This window comes from Podarcis cretensis, assembly GCF_951804945.1.
Source record: "Podarcis cretensis genome assembly, chromosome: 11".
Classification (NCBI taxonomy): domain Eukaryota; kingdom Metazoa; phylum Chordata; class Lepidosauria; order Squamata; family Lacertidae; genus Podarcis; species Podarcis cretensis.
The window spans coordinates 51,463,508-51,483,635 of NC_137180.1; the positions used below are offsets into that span (position 1 = coordinate 51,463,508).

The 20,128-nt window shown below is 42.4% G+C and overlaps 1 protein-coding gene across 1 annotated transcript in view; it reads left to right on the top strand.

Annotated features, from left to right (window-relative positions):
* ATP8B1 (ATPase phospholipid transporting 8B1) overlaps positions 1-20,128 on the top strand; it is a gene marked incomplete at its 3' end in the record, with an annotated part of 68,629 nt that overhangs the window by 32,413 nt on the left and 16,088 nt on the right. The window contains exons 3-14 of the mRNA XM_079994750.1: positions 3,145-3,242; positions 3,955-4,068; positions 5,003-5,101; positions 6,035-6,096; positions 6,375-6,447; positions 6,569-6,639; positions 8,033-8,115; positions 10,614-10,772; positions 11,837-11,925; positions 15,045-15,235; positions 16,469-16,677; positions 17,503-17,546. Coding sequence (XP_079850876.1) covers positions 3,145-3,242; positions 3,955-4,068; positions 5,003-5,101; positions 6,035-6,096; positions 6,375-6,447; positions 6,569-6,639; positions 8,033-8,115; positions 10,614-10,772; positions 11,837-11,925; positions 15,045-15,235; positions 16,469-16,677; positions 17,503-17,546 — 1,292 coding nt within the window. The remainder of the gene's footprint in view (positions 1-3,144; positions 3,243-3,954; positions 4,069-5,002; positions 5,102-6,034; positions 6,097-6,374; positions 6,448-6,568; positions 6,640-8,032; positions 8,116-10,613; positions 10,773-11,836; positions 11,926-15,044; positions 15,236-16,468; positions 16,678-17,502; positions 17,547-20,128) is intronic.

Consider the following 20,128-nt stretch of genomic DNA (forward strand, 5'->3'; position numbering starts at 1 on the left):
AGCTCCAGGGAAGTCTTTGTCTGCTGCTGTTGCTTACACTGCGGCAGTGATAGCCGGGCCCTCTCCTTGGTAGTGGAATCTGCCTCCCCAGTGGCCTCTTGGAGAATAGGAGATGCGGCTGGTCTACTCCCACCCCCTAGGAAGGAAATGGTGAGGGCTGCCCTCTGGGGTCTCCTGGGCTGTGCACCCACCCAACAAGATTCAGAGCGGGTCCATTTTCCTCACTGCAATGGCCTTTGATTTCCACTTGACCATTGAGTAAAGCTGTTTTGAGTTTCCCAACTTGTTTCTTGAGATCTTCACTCACTCCTTCTTCCCTGCTGCTGTGGTGCTGGTGGTGGTGGGTTCCATTTTGTGGTTTGCCTCAGGTGGCAAAATGTATTGGGCCAGCCTTGGCTATCACTGCACCGTATGAAGTACTTTCTTTTGACTGTCCTAAATCTTCCAACAGCCAGCTTCGTCGGAAGCAATTACTCTGAGCGTTATGTTTTTTACTGTTCAGTTTCCAAAACACCACAGGGTTATTCCTAGATTGATCCAGCAGGGAAACTATCAATGTGGTTTGGAAGTGGCATAAGCCTGTTTAAAATGAAATTGATTTGGCCATATCCTCTAAACAACTGGTTGAAAACGCACAAGCCACATTTTATGCATGGGTTTTTTAATTTTTATATTATTTGTACATACAAAGTATACTATAAATATACATGAATGCATAGTAATATAATCAAGATAAGATATGGATGCAGAGAAAACTAATAGTCTAACTTATAAATATAAACGAGGAGTATAAATCTATGCATGAAAGTATGAAATAGGTATGTGGATAAATAGGTTGCAATATTTAACTTCCTATATATTTTACACTAGCATATAAACAATCCTTGTCCCAACTATTTCCAACTCTGTTTTTCACAAGCTTCAAGTTGATGCAATACTGTAAAAATTATCACTTCCCCCTTCTTTTAACCCTCATAAACCACCACATTTTAAAGCATACTTTCTCTACTTTTATTAACTTAGTTTTTCTGGTACTCCAGAACTCCCCCCCCCCCTAAAATATGTAATGTACTTCCAAAAATACATAACTCGTTTCTGCTTAGATGGACTAGCCCACTTCTCAACAAGAAAACTCAGCAAAGATAACAGCTGCAGTTCTGAAATTTGTTCTAGTAAATGCTGAGAATCCCCAGAACTACAAGTATTCGCTGCCAGTTTTTGTCTGTGGGGTGGTGGTGATGGAAATTCCTATAATCATAATTTCAGGACTTTGCAATGTAGATTTTGAAAGGGAATATACTATCAGGCTCAAGGTGCAATTTGACACAAACAGTTCATTCACACAAGCTTGGCACTTATGCATAAACCAATAGCCAGGGTGGATTTGATTTAAATCACTAGTCAGTAAGACTTGATTTAAATCATTATTTTTTTTTTACAGAAAGACTCATTCTTATTGGTATAATATTAATATTTACAAATGAGAAGAAGGGCCTGGAACCAGCGAACTCTTATTAGTTGACTGGCAAGCACTTCAAGGTCTTCCAAGGACTTACAGATCCCAGTTACTATTTCCACACACACACCTATTTGGATTTGCTTCTACGTTCAGGTGCCTATTCTGTACAGTTAAGTGTTAGCGCAGTTGTTGCAACCCAGCGGGATTGGGAAGAGGTTGCCAGCCCTGAAGTGCCTTCAGCACTTGCCTCAAGTCTGAGTTGCACAGACATGCAATTGACTCACACAATTATTACACAAAGATCCCAAGAATTGTGGAGCATTCCGCTCACAAGGTTGCACTTTCATTTTTACTGCTTCTTACTTAGCTACTTGTGCAGATCTGTTCCACTCCAAACAATCTATTCATTGAACCTCTTGGAACTTAGTATTTAAGAGGGGCTGATTCTGTGTACATAAATTTGCAGTGGAACAATGGGATTAAGGTCGTCCCGTCCCCCCCGCTCAACTCTGTGTATGTTTATTTTACAACATTTTTCCTGTGAAGAAAAGGCACGTTATCTCTGCAGACACAAATTCACACTTTTGAAAACTGCAAAAACAAGCATCTGTGATAATATCTTCTTGTTAGAAAAACTGCCCCAAATAATCTTACAGAAACCTCTGGAAGAGCATGACATTGTGAATGGATTAATGGAATTCATTTACCCAAAAATTAAAACATTGCATATAAAGGCTCATGCAACATAATTGAAAACAAATCCTTATTTCCTGAAGGACTATAATGTAAGTTAAATAGAAAACTATCTTTAGAAAGATTTTTCCTCCAAAAGCATTTTTTATATATATAAAAAAATCCAATTTAAATTTTAAAAATCCATTTTTTATTTTTATAAATCATTTATTTTTATCCACCCTGCCAATGGCTCTACATCAGACTTCCTCAAACTTGGCCCTCTAGATGTTTTTGGCCTACAACTTCCATGATCCCTAGCTAGCAGGACCAGTGGTTGGGGATGATGGGAATTGTAGTCTCAAAACATCTGGAGGGCTGAGGTTGAGGAAGCCTGCTCTACATGCTGATGTGAAAAGTAGGTCTGAGATGAAGAAAAATAGTTGTGGCAGTAAATTAACTTTTCTCTCCACTAAGATCCACCAGTAGATGAGTCATAAGGATAACCTTTAAGTGAGATTTCCAGTCTGTTCTTTGCTAATTTTCTAAAAGACAAATGGTTGACATCACCACAAATTGCATTGTATTTACCTGGGATGTTCTCCCCAAGGTCATTCCGGTAATAAAGCTTATTTCTCTCTCCCACGGCTAACTTGTTTTCCCACTTTTGCCTTAGCGGAAGCAAAAGTAAGCAGCTTGTAGGTAGTTTTGAAATTATGCAAATCAAGGGAAGTTGTTTGGAATTCCTTAGGGTTCCCTTGTTCTCTTAATTCTTTGAACAAGGAGTAAATGTTTAAAAGCAGAACACTTGTTCCACTGCTCATCTTTGTTGCATTTGTAGTTTCTTTTTGATCTTGGGTATGCTTAGACTGCTAACTGGGGAGTGGGATGGGGGTCCTAACCATTCTAGCCTTCATATGCCAGTGGGATTTAATAAATTTCCTGCTTTCAGTCACTTGATTATTAAGTTCATGATGATCACACTTTATGGTTTGCATTTTCTTGTTTTTCAGAATGCGGCTGGCAAGTTAAAGCAAACGATCGTGCCTTCTATGAACAGCCCCAATTTATGAAAACGACTTATCTGTGCCTTAAGAAAAGTAAATATGCAGTAAGTGGATTTAAAATCATGGTGTTGAAGGGGACCTTCACCTAGTCCAGGGATCAACTAGTCGTGGTTCATTGGTTTTCATTACTGGAGTACAATTCCCATCATCCCTGAGCATTGGCCCTAGATAAAACTGATGGGAGTTGGAGTTTAACGGTATCTAGAGAACCACACGTTTCTTATCCTTCATCCATTCCAGTTCAACACCTGACCTGGAGGAAAAAGTTCCTGCAGGTTTTTTTGGGTTTTTTTTTTTTAATGCCTCGTTTTAGCATGAAATGGGTTACACCAGGGGTCAGCAAACTTTTTCAGCAGGGGGTTGGTCCACTGTCCCTCAGACCTTGTGGGGGGCCGGACTATATTTTGAAAATAAAAATAAAAACGAACCGATTCCTATGTCCCACAAATAACCCAGAGATGCATTTTAAATAAAAGGACGCATTCTACTTATGTAAAAACACGCTGATTCCTGGACCATCCGCGGGTCAGATTTAGAAGGTGATTGGGCTGGATCCGGCCCCCGGGCCTTAGTTTGCCTACCCACGGGTTACACCTTTTCACAGAACATGAACACCCCCATATCTGCTGGAAAACTATAATGCACTTGCCTAACTGAAGAATGATTTCACTAAATGATAACGTTTCGCATTAAATGCTACCTTGTTAGTATATTTAATGCCTTTTCTGTAATTTGCTTCTTTGTCTTCTTCCACAGGGGAATGCAATCAAAACCTACAAGTATAATCCCATTACCTTCTTGCCACTGAATTTATTTGAGCAGTTTAAAAGGGTCGCCAACTTCTATTTCTTGGTTCTACTTATTTTACAGGTAAAACATGACTGTATCATTCATTGTGGAGACTGGGTCCCCCACCCCCACCCCTTTGTGCCCCATTTAAAGCAGGTGTGTGATGAAGTACAACTCTTAATAGGTGGCAGATCTCGGGGTCTCAAATTTCAGCGGCACCCTGCGTGATGTCAAAATTCAGCACCCCTCCACCTATCGCTTTTCATTCTGAATCGTAATTACGGTGCCCCCAGCAGCGCCCCCAAGACTCCATACCCAGTGTGACTGAACTGGTTGTTCTCCCCTAAATCTGCCTTTCCTCCTGCAGCTGAGCCTATTAAAACTGAAGGGTTGGGAAAGTCAGGTACAATTATCAGTAGGAAATGGTCAAAGAGGATACCTGAGTTGATTGATGTTTAAATTTATTATTTTAGTGCATGAATGATGGAGCATGTAGGTGTTAGGGCTCAGAGAATCACTCCACCTGACTTGAGAGAACAATGGCTCTCCAGCTTAGACCTTTCAAAGTCCTCCTTCCTGCGTAACTGCAATTCCATTCATTCCTGGAGGATCAGCTGTGATGCTGCATCTGGTTTTGAGCTTAACGTGTAGATGCAAGCTTGTCTCGGTTAACAGCATGCTCTGCTCTCCCATCACACCTGCCTGTTTACTTGCTGGTGCAGCTCTTCTTCTGACCATTGCTGCTTTTCAACCTTAGTGGAGGTTGGGGGGGGACAGGACTCCCCATGGTGCCAGGCATGGAGAGTTAACAGCTCAAAGATATTTACTGTGTGAAAATTTGTATATGCAAAGCCATGTGGTCTACTGCTGAGATATGGCATTTACAGATGTGTAAAACACCTTGTATGTAAATGCAGGGTAGTAGTTTTTTTTTTAAAAAAAAATCAAAATAAATAAATAAATAAATAAATAAATAAATAAATAAATAAATATTCCTCTCTTTTTTTTCTTGCAGTGCATTCCTCAGATAACCACCCTCTCATGGTATACAACTCTGATACCTTTACTCTTGGTTCTCGGCATCACTGCGATAAAAGACCTAGTGGATGATATTGTAAGCATTGTTTTATTTATTTATGTATTCTTCCTCTTTTTACATTTCAGGGTGTTTCTCTCCCCCCCCCCCCGGCATTATATTGGGGTAGTTAAAATAATTGTCACAAGAAACCTTCCTGGACCAAAGAACAAAAAGGGTGAATGACAAATTATAATTGTAACAACAGGTCAGTTTGGTGACCTGAAACAAATAAATAGAAGAGAGAATTGTGTTTTATGCCACCCCAAAGAATGAATCCACGAAACTTTTGTTCCTAGCAAGATTATTCACTGCAATTGGGACTTCCTATTCTTCGCCTTCTGACCTATCAAGGAATGTACAAAGGTTAATTTTGTTCATTCAAAATAGAACGGATGGTTATTACTATTACTGTTTCCTAAGTTTAGTAGCCACTTTACACAAACATCTAAAAAAATAAAATCTTACAAATAATAGTAACATGCGCATTAATTGAAAGCAAAGCAGGAGGAGATCAAACCATACGAACAACCCATTCCCTGTCCACCACAGATAGCAAAGCAAAAACAAACACCACTCAGTTTCCTGGGAGAAGATAAACTTCTTTGGCTAAAAATGTCAGTGTTGGTGCCAGGCGAGGCTCCTTGGGGGAGAGAATTCTGTAGACGAGGGGGGAGGACACAAGCCCATTCCCTTGTTGCCATCCCCTGAATAGTTTCTAGGGGGTGGGGGAAAATAGAGAAGGCCTCCGGTGCTGGGACATGGGAATGCTCACTTAGAAGATGATGTTCTGTAAGGTATTGGGGTTTTAAACACACACTCCTTCATTCCAACTCCATTCATTCTTCTGGGCTTAAGGAGCTGTGCTGAAGGAGTCTGAGGGCCTCATACAGGTTGCCCAGCTGTGCTTTAAGACAACAGCAACAACGATATAGGTTCTTTTAATCTCTTTCACTTCTTCCTTTTTTTTAGGCTCGGCATCGGATGGACAATGAAATTAACAACCGTACGTGTGATGTAATCAAGGATGGCAGGTATGGTTCTATAGGTGTCACCTTAAAAATTGTCTGTCCGAACCATCACTCTGCACTAATCATACATGTTTCAAAAAGGTTTTCTGTGGAAAGTTAGCATGGCTGTTTTTAATAATTTTCTGCACAGCCAGAAACTGAGAGGGTTGAAATATTATTAGTTAATATTACCTAGTAGAAATGGCATATATTCTTTGAGAGCATTCAGCCTTTTTCCTAAATGTTATCCAGTTCACTTTTTAAATATATATATATATATTTATTATTTCTCTCTACTTAAGGTTTGAAAATACAAAATGGAAGGACATCAAAGTTGGTGATATCATCCGTCTTAGGAAAAATGCCTTTATTCCTGTAAGTGAAATACTGTGTGTGTGTGTGAGAGAGAGAGAGAGAGAGATTTTTTTTTTTTTTTGCTGTGTGACGGCAGTATCATTCACATGCATTTAATTTGCTTTATTCTTTATTTAATCAGGCTGATATCCTGCTGCTGTCCACTTCAGAACCTAATAGCCTTTGCTATGTAGAGACAGCTGAACTAGATGGGTAAGGATTCTTTCCCCTAACGTTTACGTCCCCATAATATTAAAAAGTTACTCTTCTTTGTAGTCTTAGCCTTAGCCCTGCTAAATTCCCAGTCAATGTGTGGTTTTTTTTGGTGCTATGTTTTAAAACTTGCTCTGTCCATTTTAAGGTTGCGTGGATTCAGAAAAGCACATTTTGACCCAACATGCATAGGATAAGGAAATACTGCTCTTAAACATAATTAGGTTGTACAGTGGTACTTTGGTTCTTGAACTTAATCCATTCCGGGAGTCTGTTTGACTCCCAAAACCATTCGAAAACCAAGGCGTGGCTTCCAATTGGCTGCATGACTTTCCTGCACTCAAGCAGAAGCCATGTTGGATGTTCGACTTCCAAAAAACGTTTGCAAACTGGAACACTTACTTCTGGGTTTGCGGCATTCGGGAGCCAATTTCTTTGGGAGCCAAGCTGTTCAAGAACCAATATAAATATTGATTTCTGGGTGAATAGCAAGAGCAGAGGTGGGGCTATTCTTTACCATTACATCCTGGGAGGCTGTCGATTTTGGATCTAGCTGAGTGACATGACACTCGGACCTAACCAAATATAGTCTTATCCATCGAGCCATTGTATAAATTGTCCTTTTTGTAGGGGATGGCTCACCATCGCCAGGGCTGCTACTGATAACTTCTTCTACTGAAGGATAAAAACTATTAATTGGCTCTGTTGTTTTGAATCATAGAATTACAGAGTTGGAAGAGACCACCTAGTCCAATCCCCTGCAATGCAGATGGCCAAGTGACCTTCAGCATTTGCAGGAATACTTGACTATAGAGAGAGAAATTAGCCTGAATGATAAGGGGCTTACACAGAGACAGGTGCAGCCATTTCTGTGGTCCTGGCTTCATACAGCCATTTCCCCCCCGATCTTCTGCTTCTGTAATCATGGTGCAATGCATATTCTCCCGTTGTGATCAAAGAAATGAAGAAAAGGCCTGCTTGCATGTCTAAGCAGGCTCCAGGTAGCTTCCCAATAAAATCTATGTGCAACAAATGTGTTAGGAAAACCTGTTCTGCCTTGTTGGGATTAACATTTTATAGCACCATCATCGGATTGACCCAAATGGACATGCACCACTGTGTACTCTTATACTTCAGTAGCAAAGAACACTGTGAGACAAAGCACATCTTGTTGCTCATACCCTTGTTGCTCTCTTTGGAGCCCCAGGGATTTTGTTTGCTTTGTGTGTTGTTCAGCTGCTGTTTTGTTAGAAACCCGCAGAACAGTAGAACAGAAAGCTAAGCTAAGATTCCTTTTACTGGAACCTTGATGGTTCCTTTAAAATTTCTAATGGCCCATTGTCCCTATAGAATTTGCAACATTACAACTTTGCATTTCCCTCCTGTGCTTCAGTGAAACCAACTTGAAGTTCAAGATGTCTCTGGAGGTGACTGACAGATACCTTCACCAAGAGGGCGCCTTGGCAGCATTTGATGGTTTGTACAAACGTGCATTTCTTCTTAATTACATATGAATATGCTGTCTTATGCCATGTCAAGACACTGGACCAACTAATGCAGGATGGTCCAGCAGCAGGTCTGCAGGTTTGCAAACGGAGACTTTCCCAGCTAGTGATTTCAACTGAGAACTGTGCACGCAAAAGCCGTGCTTTACTAATGAGCTGCAGCTGCAAGTACCTAATGCCACTGAAGTTATAAAAAGAGGGGAAAGCCAGTCTCTTTCAAAAACAAAAGCCTGGTTTGCACAACACTCTTTCCTGATTGCTCTCCTGTGAGCGGTGAGGGAAGCAAGGTTGTGTCATCTCTTCCTCCTTGTTCACCTGTGCTGTGCGCCTATCCTGGGAGATGACTGTTTCAGCAAAGGCTTTGCCACTTGCTGCCCCAAATGCCTTCTCGGTAGTGGCACCCACCCTGTGGAATGCCCTCCCACCAGATGTCAAAGAGAAGAACAACTACCAGACTTTTAGAAGACATCTGAAGGCAGCCCTCTTTAGGGAAGCTTTTAATGTTTAACAGACTACTGTATTTTAATACTTGATTGAAAGCCGCCCAGAGTAGCTGGGGAAACCCAGCCAGATGGGCGGGGTATTAATCATCATCATCATCATCATCATCATCATCATCATCTCCCTTTAGTCATAGTCAGCAGGACTAGGCTAGGTAGATGAACAGCTGATGGCAGAGTCATGTCTTCATGGGGCCTGACTGCAGTGGGCCATCACTTTAGAAGTCTCTTCCCAAGGATATATGTTTGCACCTTTTCTACCGGTTTTCAAAAGAACACAAAAGCCTTAAGGGGGAGGGGGGAAACATCTAGTCAGCTTTTGAAAAAGTTTGGGTCTGTTTTTATTCCGCTGACACTGTTTTCAATTGCTGTTGCTGTTATATTTTTAGACATTTTGTGTTTATACTATGGTTTTTATGGCTTGGACTGTTTTGTGTTTTAATATGTGGTGAGCCACTTTGAAGCAGGTCGCCCTGAAAGGTGACCTATAAATAAGCAACAGGATGTGCACAAGATGGTACAAGTTGGTTTGGCACCCAATTCAGCACTTTGGAAAACAGCTGATCTCAGTCTGAGTTGGCTCATAGGCCAGTGATGGCAAAACTTGGCCCTCCAGCTGTTTTGGGACTACACTTCCCATCACCCCTGACCACTGGTTCTGTTAGCTAGGGATGATGGGAGTTATAGTCCCAAAACAGCTGGAGGGCCAAGTTTGGCCATCACTGTCATAGGCTGCCCAATTTGGCTTGTGTCTGGCTAATTTCCACCCCATTCATGGTTGGGAAACTAAACAGTTGCAATAACATTCCCCCCTTTTTGACAGAAGTGGATGGCATCTGCAGACGTAGTTTTCTTCTCACTGGATGCAGCCTGCTAAATTCCAGGCAAATAGGGGCAGAGGATTTTGTTCTGGACACTCCCAAAATGTCTTGTTTTTCCTCCCAAACAGGAACTGTGTTTTTTTTTAAAATTATTATTGGAAATAATTGGGTGAAATTTTCAGGCAAGATTGCCCCTTCTGAAGGCATGAATCCTGACAAATTTCAGAGCTATATCTGTAGTAGTTTCCACACAATGGGAGTCATTTGGGGTTGGGGGTATTTTTTGAGGGGGAGGCAGAAAAGGATTCGCTTAAATGACCTCAGTGTTTTCAGATCTGAAAATTGCAGGTATGGGGGGGGGTCCCCTGAGTAAGAAAGCTTTTCTGTTAGACACCTTAATGCTTGTTGAGCATTTCAAATAATTCCCTCTTATTGACGTGTCGGTCACGATGAAGCTCTCCAATGATTAGGGACTCCAACTCCCATCATTCCCAACCAGCATGGTGAATGGTCAAGGATGATGTGAATTGTAGTCCTGCAACATCTGGAGGGCCACAGATCCCCATATTTGCCATTGCTTGTGATTACTCCATAGTTTCCATTTATCTCCTGTGCAGAACCACTTCTAGCATCTGATCACATTCCAGTCAGATACAGATGCATATTTTTTTGCTATATAACATGCTCATCCAAATCTCCTCAATAGTTACTGAGAGGTCTCCTTAAATTGTCTTACTATAAATGTATTGCAGACTTATCCATCGTAGGCTAAAAGGGAACTGCAATCAGTGAGTTTCCTTTTTTCTTGATGATTGATCTGCTTCCTCGTTTGTGCCTGTATGTTTTTTACTTCGCTTCCAAATGCCGTCTTAACCTCATCCCCTGAAACATTTCTGCCACAGAGACCAACTCTACAAGTGGTACATAACTATATGTAAAAACTGCAGTGCATTTCTGCCACAGTTGATGCAGTAGGAAGCTTAGGGGTGTTGTTCCTTCAAACATCTCCTTTTAAATATTGTACTTTTGCAGAATTCATTGCTTAATATTTAACGAGAATGGCTTACTGTGAAAATGTATTAATACATTCTTGTGACGTGGTGTGTTTTTTTCTCTCTCCTCATTCTTTTTTTGAACTACCACACCAGGTTTGATAGAATGCGAAGAGCCCAACAACCGACTCGATAAATTCACAGGGACTTTGAAGTGGAAAGGAAAAAGCTATGCTTTGGATGCTGATAAAATCTTGTTGCGTGGCTGCAAAATCCGGAACACTGACGTTTGTCATGGGCTTGTCATATTTGCAGGTATCTGTTTTGGAAATGGAATGCTGCTGCCTGTTTAAATTAGACATTGATTGGCAGGGCTGAATGTAGGAGTTTTTCTTAGCCCAGCCTGGAGTTGTTGGAGGCTGAGCTCAAAACCCTCTCCTTCACCTAATGCCATACCCTCCAATATGTTGAGCCTCCAAACTGAGACACGCTCCCACACGAGTCATGTGACCTGTGAGGGATCATGGAGCCCCAAAAATGTGTTTTGGGGTGCTGCGTGAGATTGCTGCTCCAAAAAAGTGGGGTTTTCTTGGGGGGGGGCGAGATCTTGGCAAGACGTCATGTGAGATCACGGCACCCAAAATGGCTGCTGAGATCTTATGGGGGGGAAATGGGATGTCCCGGTTTTTCTGGGACACTTGTAGGGTATATAATGCCCCATCCACACATTGATTCAGACAGGGATGAAATTATTTGGGGAAGGGAGGTCTTTTTACCTTAACACAAGGTAGTGATTGTTTTTTTTTTAATAAAATACAAAAGGCTTATTGAAGCTTGCATCTTTCCCATGGGGCATTCTGCTTTAGACTGGAATGCCCATAGGTTCTTGTGAGAAGCCAAACTAATGGAAGCATCAGTAAGGTCTTTTTAAAAAAAAACTAAGAAAAGGAAATTACTTGCATATTCATGCAAAGAGACACCCCAAAATGTCTTAAAATCCTCCCCACACCTCTATATAAGTCACACAATACGCACTTTTGTGCGAGAGGAATATTCCTATGACAGTGTATTGTGCCTGGGATATTCAGCTTACTGTTTTCAGCAACAGAAATAGCAGCTTTAAAAAATAAATCATTTGTTAGAGTTGCCACTATATTAACTACACAAGTATATACATTTCTACCTAGAAGTAAGACTCATTGTGTTCAATGGATCCTACTCCCTCACCTAAATCTATGAGAGATAATCAAATGTACTTATATTATTTAAAATTATTCATGTTCATAGTTGTCTTTAGCCGTTAAGAAAGCAGTTTTAAAGTATTCATATTTGTTTAAAATTCAGTGACATTTACATTGCAGTTTTTAATATGATTTTAGGAGCAGACACAAAAATAATGAAAAACAGTGGGAAAACACGGTTTAAAAGGACTAAAATTGACTCCCTTATGAATTACATGGTTTATACGGTAAGAAGTTTTGTGTTTATTTTTTGCTTTTAGAGCTTACAGGAGCTGTAGCTCTTTACTGATCGCTAGCTTGCAGTTCTGTGCAAATTAAATATTTCTTTTGCTTATTGACAGAGTCATTTGTGTACCTAGCACAGGCTCTGCAAACGCTTCCTGCTTGCTTCCTTACTGAAGTTTGTGTGGGTGGATGGTTTTCTGTGAGTGAGGCAGGTAGAGACAGTCCAGGACTTGCAAACACATAGAAGTGTCATGCAGAGATCTGCAGGTTTGGCTTTCCCATTAGGCAACTCTTAAGTGTTTCACCTTATGTGCTTTGTTAGGGTCACGGCTGGCTTTAAAAAAACAACCTTACCTGGAGAAACAGGTTTTGCCACAGATACTTGCTGCTGGCTATATCCAAACTATAGTTCTGCAGCGTGGGCAGCTTTTAAAGATGGTTTGGAAGCTCCGGTTGGTGCATAGCTGTCAACTGTCCCTTATTTGGTGGGAAAGTCCCCTATCCCAGCGCTGTGTCCCGCTGCTGTCCCTTATTGATGATGTCCCTTAAATTTCCCGGGTTTCAAAGGAAGCAGCTCCTCTCCTTCCCTCCCTGCCGGACAGGGAGGAGGGAGGCTCCAACTGTGTTGCTTGGCTGCGTTGCTCACCCAATAAGGAGTCTAAGAACGACTGGGGGGTGGAGCCTGCATGCCTTGTGCCGATCAAATCGGCCGCGTTGCCTAGGGACTCACCTTTGCTCAGCGCTTCCCAGCAGAAAGGTGACGGTGGTTTTCCTTGCTGCATCCCCTTTGCCGGGTTGCTGCGCTGTGGGAACCATTGCTTGAGGCTTCGTTTGGCTGCTGGCTGGGTTTTCTGCCTTTGGCTCGGAAGGGCTCAGAAATTGAACATACTTGTGTTCGGAAAATCCCTTATTTTGGCTGCTGATCCCTTATTTTCAAATCTGTAAGTTGACAGCTATGGGTTGGTGTGGAGCTGCATTCGCCAACCTGGTGCCCTCCAGATGTTGTTGGACTGCAGTTCACATCAAGCCCCATTCAGAATAGCCAATGGTAAAAGACAATGCAGATTATAAACTAGCAACATCTAGTGCGCACCGATCTCTCTCGCTCTCCTGGCTTCAGGGATAGCCACGCAGAGCCTCCAGAGTGCAGCGGGAGCGCTCCTATTGCTGTGCTCCGCAGGCTTTCCGTTGCTTTCGCTGAAGCCAGGAGAGCGAGAGGAATCGGTGCGCAGCGATCCCTCTTGCTGTTCTGACTTCGCTTCGCTGGAGAGGCACTGCACAGCTTTCCCTCTCTGCGCAGCGCCTCTTCAGTGCTGGAGAGGCGCTGCGCAGAGAGGGAGAGAATATATTTTTTTTCTTGTTCTCCTCCTCTAAAACTAGATGCGTCTTATGGTCGGGTGCGTCTTATAGAGCGAAAAATGCAGTATCTTTAAAGACCTAAGCAGTTTGATGCATATGATCCCTACACTGATGGTTCCTAAAGGGGTCTTAAAGACTTTTTTTGTTTCATTCCACGTTGCTTATAATTGGCATTTATGTCAGTACTTTTCTGCTTCTGGTCTCCCGATGTACTATTTTTTGCTGTTTTGTCCGCTTTTATATGTGTCATAGTCTGGGCTGTTGATATTTATTTATCATGTGCTCTGATGCTTCTTAGCTTGGCTGCATTCACATGTAACACTGGCCATAAATCACAATTAGAGAAATTAACCAGTGCCTGAGCTGCGTGCTTCGCTTTATACCTGCCCCCTCCTCTCAAGGAAGGCAGAAGCAAGTTATGGGGTGGCTGGTTTAGCATTATGCAGTGATTTTTTTCCTAAAAATAAATAAATGTTTAGGGGTACTCTCATTTTCCTACTCAAATTGAAATACTGCCCCTCAATGAGGCCAAACTTAGATTCACAAAATGTTTAGGGGTATGTGTAGCCCTGTGTCCCCCCAGAAAAAAGCACTGGCATTGGGATGCGGGTGGCGCTGTGGGTTAAACCACAGAGCCTAGGACTTGCCGATCAGGAGGTCAGTGGTTCGAATCCTTGTGACGGGGTGAGCTCCCGTTGCTCGGTCCCTGCTCCTGCCAACCTAGCAGTTCGAAAGCACGTCAAAGTGCAAGTAGATCAATAGGTACCGCTCCGGCGGGAAGGTAAATGGCGTTTCCATGCACTGCTCTGGTTCGCCAGAAGCGGCTTAGTCATGCTGGCCACATGACTTGGAAGCCGTACACTGGCTCCCTCGGCCAATAAAGTGAGAAGAGCGCCGCAACCCCAGAGTCGGTCACAACTGGACCTAATGGTCAGGGTTCCCTTTACCTTTATCTTTACTTTTACAATTGCCGCACAGCCTTGGTTCCTCATTTGCACAGGATCGCTCATTTAGTGTCCTCTGGAACCCCCTGCCTATTGACATTAGGAAGTTGCTTTCCTTGTACTGTTCTAGATGCTTGCTGAAACCTTTTCTTGTTTCAGTGGACCTATCCAGACACAAGATTTGGGTACAACCGTTTTTAAACTTGTTTTAATACTTTAATGGCTGTTTTTTTTAAAAAAAATGCTTCAGGTTTTTGTTTAATTGATTTGCTTTACTTTCAGAGTGGATCTACACATAGGAAAAATGCTTTAAATAAGTTAGAAATTAAGTTATAACAAAGTTAAGTTCCCGGGGGGGGGGGAATGCTATGTGGAAATCACATAGAAATTTTTTTTTGCTCTCTGGCGCCATCTGGTGCTGCATGTTTATAACATTGTTTTTTGACCAATGTAGCTGAGTCCTCAAGGGTACTGTTTTATCACACATGGGTTTGCCGCCTTGTATTCTTTTGGGAGGAAGGGTGGGGTGTAAATGTAATAAAATAATTGCTGAATAGTTTTTGAGGCTTTTTTAAAGAAAAAAACAAGTCGAGAGCCACTTTGAGAGCAGCAACCTTGGTAGCCTATACGTAACAGAAAATAAAACAATTCTGCTTCATCTGTCAATGACTCCTGTTTCTATTCTTCTCAAGTATCAGCGAGTTGATAGCTAATTCTTCTTCATGGTAGTTAGTCTGGGAAGCAGGAAAAGATAAAAAATGCATGAGCTTCAGCTAACCTTTTAAAAAGCTTTGTCGTCTTAATGTTTTTTTCTCCAGATTTTCGTTTTGCTCATCTTAGCGTCAGCTGGCCTGGCTATTGGGCACACTTACTGGGAACAGCAGATTGGCAATTCTTCTTGGTACCTCTATGACGGGAAGGATGAGACCCCTGCTACCAGAGGCTTCTTTAACTTTTGGGGTTACATCATTGTCCTTAACACTATGGTTCCAATTTCCCTCTACGTGAGGTAACAAATATATGTAACTTTACTGCAGTTCTGCATGCAAGCATTGAAATTGTTAGAGGTTAATGAAATCTCAGTCTGTCCAATAAATTTCCTACATAACTAGTTTCTCCCACAGACTATGGGTTCTTCCAAATGGCCATTTATTGACCATTAACCCTGATTTGTTTATTCAACCTGTGTGTGGAGATTATATTATGTCATTGCTGAGATTTTGTTCAAATTAGTTTGCATAGAGATTATACAGTGGTACCTTGGTTCTCAAACTTAATCCATTCCAGAAGTCCGTTCCAAAACCAAAACGTTCCAAAACCAAGGTGCACTTTCCCATAGAAAGTAATGCAAAATGGATTAATCTGTTCCAGACTTTTAAAAACAACCCCTAAAACAGGAATTTAACATGAATTTTACCCTCTAACGAGACCATTGTTCCATAAAATGAAAGCAATAAACAATTGCAGTCACGCAAACAATCAATCAGTAGCTGAACTGGGTTCCACACAGTTACAAAAACAAAAAGAGCCACAAAAACACAAACACAAAATAAATAGCAAAGAGACATACCTCAGCATCACACTCGAAATGGAAGTGTGCTATTCAAAACAGAAGCGTAACACTCAAAATGGAGTATGTTCGGCTTCCAAAAAATGTTCGCAACCCGAACACTTACTTCCGTGTTTACCAGGTTTGGGTTCCAAGTTGTTTGAGTACCAAGGCGTTTGAGTACCAAGGCGCCACTATATAATATTGCCCGATGTCACCATTATCCCACAATTCCTAATGCATTTCTCCATCACTTTTCCTAATACAAAAATAAATAAATTATTTTTGGCGAAGTGGTTTTTTTAAATCCAAGAGCAGAAGAGCACTAAATCCACTTCAATTCTGTAACCTAAAATTGTGGGTATACTACAGAATCATACCCATAAAAGGTATGACAGTTTGGAAGCAGTGCAAGGTTGCAACAATATCTGTTTGTTTTTCTTGTAAGTGTAAACATGATTCAGATATTCCCCCCTGACAATCCTGCCCCTTTTTACAAATACCTTCTTCAAATAAGTCAGTGCTATCAGTTAGTGAGCATACAAGAAGCTGATCTGAACAGCCTCCCTAGATTTAACAGTTAAGAACCTTGCATGGTTTGCAGAACTCCATAGTTTTGTTAAATGCCCTGCTTTTGTACATTGAAGATCTCGAAGCAAGGATAATCATCACTGTTACATCTTGCTCCCTCAGTGTTGAAGTGATCCGTTTGGGCCAAAGCTACTTCATCAACTGGGACTTGCAAATGTATTACCCAGAGAAGGATACAGCAGCAAGAGCCAGGACAACCACTTTGAATGAACAGCTTGGACAGATCCACTACATCTTCTCAGATAAGACGGGCACACTGACGCAGAACATAATGGCATTCAAAAAGTGTTGCATAAATGGACAGTCCTATGGTAAGTCTAAGCGTCACTGGAGTTTCCCAAAGAAATAGGTTGGATGCCACGGAAATATTAGCAGGAGGAAGTGCTCATTCACTTACTATCAAAAATTATAGAATTCACCACTGCAGAATTTGGTTCCGTATCCAATGTTTGCCATGCTTGGAGGCAAACACATTGAAATTAGTGGGCATTACTAACTTAAGTGTATTTATTTAACAATTTGTTTATTGCTTAACTGTGAACAAAACCTCTAAGTGATTTGCCAACAACGCAGAATAAATGCTAACATTTTCAGTAAGAGCCAATGTTAAAAACAAGTTTATTAAAAAAAAATCAGAATAAATAAAATAGCCATTTAATTTTAGTTTACGGTGTAAACTTTTAAATGTTAAAATGCACATCAGCTTTCCATGCCTGGGTGCGTTTGCCAAAGCAGAAAAGCTGTCAGCAGGCATGGAAGATGTCAATGGGCACAGAGTCCCATAGGAGCTGTCACACGAAAATATTGGCTCCTTATGAGGTGCTTTAATTTCAGTGCATCTGCTCTGAGTAGCATTTAGTTGGATGCAAACCATGGTGATGGCCACCAGCTTTTCGATGGCTTTAAGAGATGATTAAACAAATGAATAGAGGCTGAGCCGACCAATACCATTGAGCACTGTGGCTAATCAAACATTCACATGCCAGAACTGTGGAAAAGCAGATCCTGGGAACAGAGAACCACATGTTCTCTTCGTTTGCTGCTTGTATGTTTCTTTAAAGGCACTGGCAGACTCCTGAAAACAAATTTTGGTTGTATCAAATTTTTATATTTATATTTATCTATTTTCCTTGCAGGAACGTGCAGGGATAAAACAGGCCAAGAACTGCATCATCCTGAGGTAGGTGACTTTCAGTAGCAAGCAATACATCCCTAAAAAGAGGCAGAGATATGACCCTTGGTCAACTCCAAAGATAACTTTCTCTGAGGCTCCACCTGCATCGTTCAACCTGGACACTGAGGTCCAGCGCCGAGGGCCTTCTGGTGGTTCCCTCACTGCGAGAAGTGAGGTTGTAGGGAACCAGGCAGAGGGCCTTCTCGGTAGTGGCACCCACCCTGTGGAATGCCCTCCCATCAGATGTCAAAGAAATAAACAACTATCTGACATTTAGAAGACATCTGAAGGCAGCCCTGTTTAGGGAAGTTTTTAATGACTAATGTTTTAATGTATTTTTAATCTCTTGTTGGAAGCCGCCCAGAGTGGCTGGGGAAACCCAGCCAGATGGGTGGGGTATAAGAAATTATTATTACACTGGTCAACAACAAATTTGTTGTCTGCATTTTTTCAGCTGATTTAGGACGAATCTGATGTACTGAACCCAAAAATCACATTGGTTTTGCTCAATCAGGTCAAATTTTTGAGCTATGGCCACATGTCATTTTTTTACATTTTTGTTCACATGTACGCTTGTGTGGAGCATTTTAGAAGAAGTTGGTGGGGGTAAAATGCCATGTCGAATAATTGTTTTGATTGGAAATGATTATTTTAATGACAAGAAGTATTCAGGTCCGATAGTTCTGGATGATTATGTCGAAAAGGGATCAGTTTGAAGTCATAAAACCTTGAAATCTTCCATAAATTGGTGCTCAGCATTACACAAAGAAGGACTGGCCTGTGCGGGAGGAATTGGTGCCTTGCAAAAAAAGGAACGTCATCAATGACCCTCTGGTGGACAGAGACAGAATATTCTTCCCACCGCTGCACATCAAACTCGGCTTAATCAAGCAGTTCACCAAGGCTCTGGACAAGGCTGGTGACTGCTTCACTTACTTGTGCCAGGCTTTTCCAGGACTGACCATGAAGAAGTTGAAAGCTGGCATCTTTGACGGTCCTCAGATCCGTCAGCTCATCAGAGATCCAGAGTTCGGAAACTCAATGAACGAAGTGGAACTGGAAGCGTGGAAGGCATTTGTTCTGGTAGTGAAGAACTTTATTGGCAACAATAAGGCCAGAAACTGCACAGAACTTGTCAACAACATGCTGGCTGCTTTCAGAAACCTGGGCTGCAACATGAGCGTCAAGATGCACTACCTATTTTCACATATGGACCAGTTTCCTGAGAACCTGGGTTCAATGAGTGACGAGCAGGGGGAGAGATTCCATCAGGACATGAAAGAGATGGAGAGCAGGTATCAGGGTCGCTGGGATGCAGTCATGATGGCTGACTACTGTTGGACTCTGAAGAGAGACCTCCCTGCCACTGAGCATTCCAGGAGTTCCAAGAAATGGAAGTTCAAGCCCTGAAGTTTGAAAAATGGTGAAGCAACATGCAATTTACGTGTACTTACCTTTATAAATGCCCACCATTCAGTTTACAGTAATCAATGTTTCTATAAGGTAATCAATATACCGTAAATTTCGCTCCATAACACGCAGATTTTTCCTCCTAGAAAGTAAGGGGAAATGTCTGTGCGTGTTATGGAGCGAAGGCCTACAGATGGCGGGGGAATCTGCTGCAGTTGTGAGCAGTCCGTGGCTCGCTTTGAAACAGCAAAGCGGGTGTAAGCGGCTCCTGTCAGCAAGCCGAGCTGGGGAGGACGGAGAGAAGCAGAGCGGGCTTGGCTGCTTTAAAACAACCCCGTCCTCTATGTTCCTCTCTCCTCCCCACTGAGCTGCTAAGTAGCAGCAAAGCTTTTCAGCCAACCTAGCCGGGAGGAGGGAGAGAAGCAGAGCTTTAAAACAACCCCGTGCTCTCTGTCCCTGCCTGCAGTTTTTTGCTGTCCGATTTTGGATTAGCCACTGTGTGTGTGTGTGCTTGAGCTATCGTTCTCCTCCTCCTGCTTCCCGTTCACTCTCCCTGCGCCCCTGCGCTCTCCCTCCGACTTTAGAATTGACACTCTGTGTGTCTGTGTGTGTGAGAGAGAGGGCTCCTCCTCCTCCTGCTTCCCGTTCACTCTCCCTGCCCTCTCCCTCCCTGCCCTCTGCCTCTGACTTTAGAATTGACACTCTGTGTGTCTGTGTGTGTGTGAGAGAGGGCTCCTTCTCCTCCTCCTGCTTCCCGTTCACTCTCCCTGCCCTCTGCCTCCGACTTTAGAATTGACACTCTGTGTGTCTGTGTGTGTATGAGAGAGGGCTCCTTCTCCTCCTCCTGCTTCCCGTTCACTCCCCCAGCGCCCCTGCGACTTCCAGCGCCCTGCGACTTTAGGGGCAGTTCTCTCTCTGCGTGTGTGTGTTTTGACCTCACTGCGCTTGTTGGGGGAGAGTGTTGGTCGCAATTTTTCTTGATTTGTCTCAGAGTGGTTACTATCATGGTTTCCTTGCCAGGGAGGAGGGAGAGACACAGAGCCTGCTTGTTCTAAAGGAGCAAAGCCGGAGAGGAGCCTCTCCTGCATTATTAGCAGCATCCTTTTCCACCCACCCCACGCGTGCTCCTTGTCCCTTGAGTTCTTTTCCTTCCCTCCCCACTTAAAACGTGGTTACAA